The sequence below is a fragment of the Malus sylvestris genome, chromosome 13, assembly GCF_916048215.2.
Source record: "Malus sylvestris chromosome 13, drMalSylv7.2, whole genome shotgun sequence".
NCBI lineage: Eukaryota > Viridiplantae > Streptophyta > Magnoliopsida > Rosales > Rosaceae > Malus > Malus sylvestris.
The window spans coordinates 5,787,371-5,793,557 of record NC_062272.1 but is presented as its reverse complement, the minus strand read 5'-3'; the positions used below and the strand labels follow the sequence as shown (position 1 = coordinate 5,793,557).

General features: G+C 40.7%; 1 protein-coding gene across 2 annotated transcripts; it reads left to right on the top strand.

Annotated features, from left to right (window-relative positions):
* Nucleotides 1-2,626: 2,626 nt before the first annotated feature.
* On the top strand, nt 2,627-6,045 carry LOC126596334 (WAT1-related protein At5g40240-like). 2 transcript variants are annotated; one of them, XR_007613947.1, is made up of 8 exons: nt 2,627-3,065; nt 3,228-3,290; nt 3,434-3,547; nt 3,988-4,231; nt 4,325-4,483; nt 4,576-4,727; nt 4,864-5,070; nt 5,760-6,045. XR_007613947.1 is itself a non-coding variant. In XM_050262885.1 (7 exons), exons 1-7 carry the CDS (start codon nt 2,887-2,889, stop codon nt 5,015-5,017), a joined length of 1,065 nt encoding a protein of 354 aa, XP_050118842.1. In that variant the 5' UTR covers nt 2,627-2,886; the 3' UTR covers nt 5,018-5,238. The 2 variants fall into 2 exon arrangements, 1 of the variants encoding a protein (XP_050118842.1); XM_050262885.1 differs by lacking the exon at nt 5,760-6,045 and having other exon boundaries at nt 4,864-5,238.
* The last annotated feature ends 142 nt before the right edge of the window (nt 6,046-6,187 follow it).

Genomic DNA, 6,187 nt, shown 5'->3' with positions numbered 1-6,187 from the left:
GTCGCTCTTTGGTATTTCTTGATCTCCGATCCTCACCCCTAACTCGTTTTGGCCTCCATTTGCACTGAACTTGCACTCCATATATTCTGTCTTTGATCGGCTTAGGCGAAGACCTTTAGATTCCAACACTTCTCTCCAAAGGTTAAGCTTTGCATTTACCCCTTCCTGAGTTTCATCTATCAACACTATATCGTCTGCGAAAAGCATACACCAAGGAATATCATCTTGAATATGTCTTGTTAACTCATCCATTACCAACGCAAAAAGGTAAGGACTTAAGGATGAGCCTTGATGTAATCCTACAGTTATGGGAAAGCTTTCGGTTTGTCCTTCATGAGTTCTTACGGCAGTCTTTGCTCCTTCATACATATCCTTTATAGCTTGGATATATGCTACTCGTACTCCTTTCTTCTCTAAAATCCTCCAAAGAATGTCTCTTGGGACCCTATCATACGCTTTTTCCAAATCTATAAAGACCATGTGTAAATCCTTTTTCCCATCTCTATATCTTTCCATCAATCTTCGTAAGAGATAGATTGCCTCCATGGTTGAGCGCCCTGGCATGAACCCGAATTGGTTGTCCGAAACCCGTGTCTCTTGCCTCAATCTATGCTCAATGACTCTCTCCCAGAGCTTCATTGTATGACTCATTAGCTTAATACCCCTATAGTTCATGCAATTTTGTACGTCGCCCTTATTCTTGTAGATAGGCACCAAAGTGCTCGTTCGCCACTCATTTGGCATCTTCTTCGTTTTCAAAATCCTATTGAAAAGGTCAGTGAGCCATGTTATACCTGTCTCTCCCAAAAGTTTCCACACTTCGATTGGTATATCGTCTGGGCCTATTGCTTTTTTATGCTTCATCTTCTTCAAAGCTACAACCACTTCTTCCTTCCGGATTCGACGATAAAAAGAGTAGTTTCTACACTCTTCTGAGTTACTCAACTCCCCTAAAGAAGCACTCATTTCATGTCCTTCATTGAAAAGATTATGAAAATAACCTCTCCATCTGTCTTTAACCGCGTTCTCTGTAGCAAGAACCTTTCCATCCTCATCCTTGATGCACCTCACTTGGTTTAGGTCCCTTGTCTTCTTTTCCCTTGCTCTAGATAGTTTATAGATATCCAACTCTCCTTCTTTGGTATCTAGTCGTTTATACATATCGTCGTAAGCCGCTAACTTAGCTTCTCTGACAGCTTTCTTCGCCTCTTGCTTCGCTTTTCTATACCTTTCACCATTTTCATCGGTCCTCTCCTTGTATAAGGCTTTACAACATTCCTTCTTAGCCTTCACCTTTGTTTGTACCTCCTCATTCCACCACCAAGATTCCTTTTGGTGTGGGGCAAAGCCCTTGGACTCTCCTAATACCTCTTTTGCTACTTTTCGGATACAACTAGCCATGGAATCCCACATTTGGCTAGCTTCCCCCTCTCTATCCCACACACATTGGGTGATTACCTTCTCTTTGAAAATGACTTGTTTTTCTTCTTTTAGATTCCACCATCTAGTCCTTGGGCACTTCCAAGTCTTGTTCTTTTGTCTTACTCTTTTGATATGTACATCCATCACCAACAAGCGATGTTGATTAGCCACGCTCTCTCCTGGTATAACTTTGCAATCCTTACAAGTTATACGATCCCCTTTCCTCATTAGAAGAAAATCTATTTGTGTTTTTGACGACCCACTCTTGTAGGTGATCACATGTTCTTCTCTCTTCTTAAAGAAGGTGTTGGCTAAGAAGAGATCATATGCCATTGCAAAATCCAAGATAGCTTCCCCATCCTCGTTTCTCTCCCCAAAACCATGGCCACCATGAAAACCTCCATAGTTGCCTGTCTCCCTGCCCACGTGTCCATTTAAATCTCCTCCTATAAATAACTTCTCCGTCTGAGCAATTCCTTGCACCAAGTCTCCAAGATCTTCCCAAAATTTCTCCTTCGAACTCGTATCCAACCCTACTTGAGGTGCGTACGCACTAATCACATTGATAAGTTCTTGTCCTATTACAATCTTGATTGCCATGATTCTATCTCCTACCCTCTTGACATCTACAACATCTTGTACCAAGGTCTTGTCCACGATGATGCCAACACCGTTTCTCGTTCTATTTGTGCCCGAATACCAAAGTTTAAACCCTGAGTTTTCTAGATCCTTTGCCTTACTACCAACCCACTTAGTTTCTTGTAGGCACATAATATTTATCCTTCTCCTCACCATAACTTCCACTACTTCCATAGATTTTCCCGTTAAGGTTCCTATATTCCACGTTCCTAAACGCATTTTGCTCTCTTGAACTCTACCCTTCTGTCCTAGCTTCTTCACCCTCCCCCGTCTAATAGGATCAAAGTACTTCTTTTGTGTGTCCCGGGTAAAGTTGATAGGAGCATATGCTCCCAAACAACTTTGAGTGGAGTCGTTCGAAAAGAAGTTTCTATGGCCCCCTTGCTCATTTAACACTGCATCCGGGTGCCGATGGAGATACAGCGACCCTTGCTCACTTATCACTGTGCTCGGGCCACACAGCGCGCCACTTACGGGTGACGCCCTAGCTTTAGCGTGATTTTGTTCTGGATTCATTTTCATAAGGATTCGACGTGATCATGGAGTGCCGGCTGTCGACTATGTTTCGGCTAGATTCATAATGAACCTAACCAGATTGTGAATAAAAGAATCGTTTCACGTTTTCGACGGCTTCCCACCCACTTGACTTGACTACGCCACCATGACCATGCAATTGGGTGCTTAAACAATCAAATTCTAATTAGAGTTTGTCTTCACCCTCCATATTATTTGATTGACTCCCACTAGACTCGCCTTCTGCGAACTCCATGTCTGCATCTTCCTGTGAGAAATTTTGGTTCTGAAATTGAAGAAAAAAACAGAGTTATGGGAAGGATCGCAGCACTGCCCATTGTTGGGATGGTGTTGGCTGAGTGTGCACAAGCTGGGCTAATTATAATAAGCAAAATAGCCATGTCCAATGGCATGAGCAACCTCATCTTCCTCTGCTACTCCAACGCACTCGCCGCCCTCATTCTCCTCCCAATTTCTCTAGTCTTCCACAGGTAATTACTTAAATTTCACTCTTACTCAACTACCCAGAAGCCAAAGATGTAGTTTTTCACTCGGGTTTTTTACTTTGATCACAAAGGTAATCAAATAATCTCACTGTTTCTCAACTACCTAGAAACCAAAGATTTGATTTTTCACTGTGGTGTGTTTGTTAGATCTGAGCGTCCTCCTCTCACTATCTCGATAATCGGATGGTTCTTCTTGCTTGGTTTAATTGGGTAAGTTGATAATTTCATCTGTTTGATGAAATCCCCATGTTAGAAATTACTGAAGGTTGCATTTTTATTTTGTTTGTGAGTGTGTGATTAGTGGGATTTTGTTTAATGGGTTTGATTGATAATTTGATATTAGGGTTTTGCAGATTCATGGCGCAGTTTCTTGGGTATGCTGGGATTAATTTTAGTTCTCCTACTCTGAGTACAGCTATGCTCAACCTCATTCCAGCTTTTACCTTTGTACTTGCAGTTATCTTCAGGTTATGCCCTCCTCTTTTTACTCACACTGCAAATTGTGATCTCCCTGGTTTTTCCTTTAGACAAGACGATATTTTAAACTACTATAAAGATAATCCATGGGGAGGGGAATTCGAGCTCAGGTGCAAGTGGGGAGGGCACACTGCTTTGACCAGCTGACCTCAAAATCCTTGTTTTTCTTTTCTTTATTCTGAAGTCTAATTTATCACAATTGTCTTATTTTGTTAGTAAGTCCTTACCTTAGTAATGTGTAGCTCTTCTGTTCTTAGAGGTATTTGTAGAAGAGCCAGTGTAAATATTTGATTATCTTGTTTGTTTCCAATGAGAATTTCAGCTGATGAGCTTTCTCTCATTAAAGATACAATAAAATTCTTAGACAGTGGTAGACTGGTAATCTTACACTGTCACCGATTTCTAAATTCGATGAACTGGATGATTTCAGAATGGAAAGAATTGACATGAGAAGCTTCAGTAGCCTAGCCAAAACAGTGGGAACAATAGTTTCAATTTCAGGGGCTTTCATTGTGACTCTTTACAAGGGACCCCCAATTCTGAAGACATCCTCAAGTGTTATGACTGATGTGTTGTCTCATAAACAACTTATCTCAGAACGGTCAAACTGGGTACTTGGAGGAGTGTGTGTAGCGGCTAATTGTGTGTTGGCCTCAGCTTGGATTATCGTACAGGTGAAATCTGTAAAATTTACTTAAACGCTCATGAAAGGGTGGAATTTGGTTAGAAACTAAGACTGCTTCCTATTCCGTTTTTCTGTGTTTCAGGCATCAGTCCTAAAGAAATACCGCGCCGAGCTGATCATGGTCTTTTATTATTGCTTCTTTGTTGCTATTCAATCTGTAGTAGTCTCTTCAATTTTAGAAAGAGACCTGCGTTCGTGGGAATTAACTCCTAAAATCAGGTGGATCGCTGTTCTATACTCGGTAATTAGATAACTAAACACAGCCCTGATATACCTATCGGATGTAATATTTTCCAACACATGAACCTAAGTTGCTAAGTTATACTATTGCAGGCAGTGTTTGGCTCAGCATTCCAGGTTGGTGTATCTACTTGGTGCCTTAGAAGGACAGGGCCTGTTTTCGTAGCTATGTTCAAGCCTTTGGGGATTATCGTTACAGTTTTCATTGGTGTTACCTTCTTAGGGGATACTTTCTACCTTGGGAGGTAGGGTTTCAATCTTTATTCCCTGTAACTACCTTATCAATATGTTGTCGATTGAGAGGCACCAATTTTGTTTGTGTTGAAAATTGCAAAAAGGACATAATTTAGCTTCTCAATTTACATTTGCTAAATGCTGCAGTTTGATAGGGGCAATTGTTATTGTCATTGGATTTTATTCTGTGATGTGGGGCAAAGCCAACGAAGAGAAGATGGATGAGGATGCAGGGGAAGAGAGCCTGGCATCAATCAAACAGCAGGTCCCTCTATTGCAAAGCCACATTGAAGAAATATAGAAGTTTTTTTTTCAGTTGATCACCCTGTGAGGTCTCTCTTGCCAAACAAAATGGTAATCTCTGTTGCTTTTGTCAGTTCTTTTAGAATGCTACCCCTTCCTTGATCCCCGAAAACTGGGATATGTTATTGTGGGATTGGTTTGCTCAGGCCGTGACTAGTGAGTGTAAGTCACCCTACATAATGCAGTTGCAATGAAGATCCATTTGTTATTGGAATCCTATATACATTGATTCAAACACAGTGTGTTGGTGTAAACTGAGCATAGCTGCAAATTCGCTGCAAACGTGAGTTGTCATGAGAAGCATGCCATGCCCATTGGCACTGATACTAACGAAATATTATGACTCCCCTGTTTCAGTTTATATATTGTCCAAGAGAGTAGAAATCTCAAAAGACAATGCAAGCTCATGTATCTTACATTAGCTGTCTCCTCCTGCAATGAGGAGCCAGTTTTCTTGCCTGGCCGTTAATCAACCTTTCGAGCTACTAAAGCGTTTGTGAATAATTTGTAGAGTTTCTATGTATTTTCTATTGTCAACGCACTGGTATCGTACTTAAACTTCCAACAATTTTCCAATGAGTTGCAGATATGTTTGATGTTTTCCTGCATAGATATTCTTAAGAAAGTTTGCTTGTTAGTTTTGTTAAGTCTTCTTCATAACATGCACTGATCTGACGGAAAAGGTTTGCGAAAAGAATATTAAACAGGAAATAACTGTTGATTTTCCATGGATAATGTAGGGTCATCATGGACATGGGGAGCATGATCACAGATATCAGCAGCAGGAGTTGAACATTGAGTTTGCAGGGTCAAAGCTGTCTTAAGATAACCACAACAACACAACGTGCATGTGAAAAGCAGCTCCTTATTTGGAAATGAATAGATGTGTGGCAAAGGCCAAAGTTATTGAAGTTCCATATTTGATTGTTTACACTTAATCAAATAAAATATGAAGCTTGTATAAACTTATACCATTATTCTGATTAATGACTAGTAGTGTGGGCATAGGCTTTTCGTACTTTTAAATATGATAGCCTGCTAGGTGAGTTCAAATTGAAATGCAGGGTTATCTGGACGTAAGAACGTATTCGTGCAGTTGGGAATTCGGTTGTGGAAATTTGCTAATCTGTTGAAATGGGGGTGTGGGATTCAGCTCAAGAATCCGCCA

Bases quoted from the DNA above. Each gene is read 5' to 3' on its own strand.
- LOC126596334 (XM_050262885.1), top strand. From the start codon at position 2,887: ATGGGAAGGATCGCAGCACTGCCCATTGTTGGGATGGTGTTGGCTGAG. The intron at 3,291-3,433 runs GTAAGTTGATAA...AGGGTTTTGCAG, and splicing joins TTCTTGCTTGGTTTAATTGG to ATTCATGGCGCAGTTTCTTG. The intron at 4,232-4,324 runs GTGAAATCTGTA...TCTGTGTTTCAG, and splicing joins CAGCTTGGATTATCGTACAG to GCATCAGTCCTAAAGAAATA.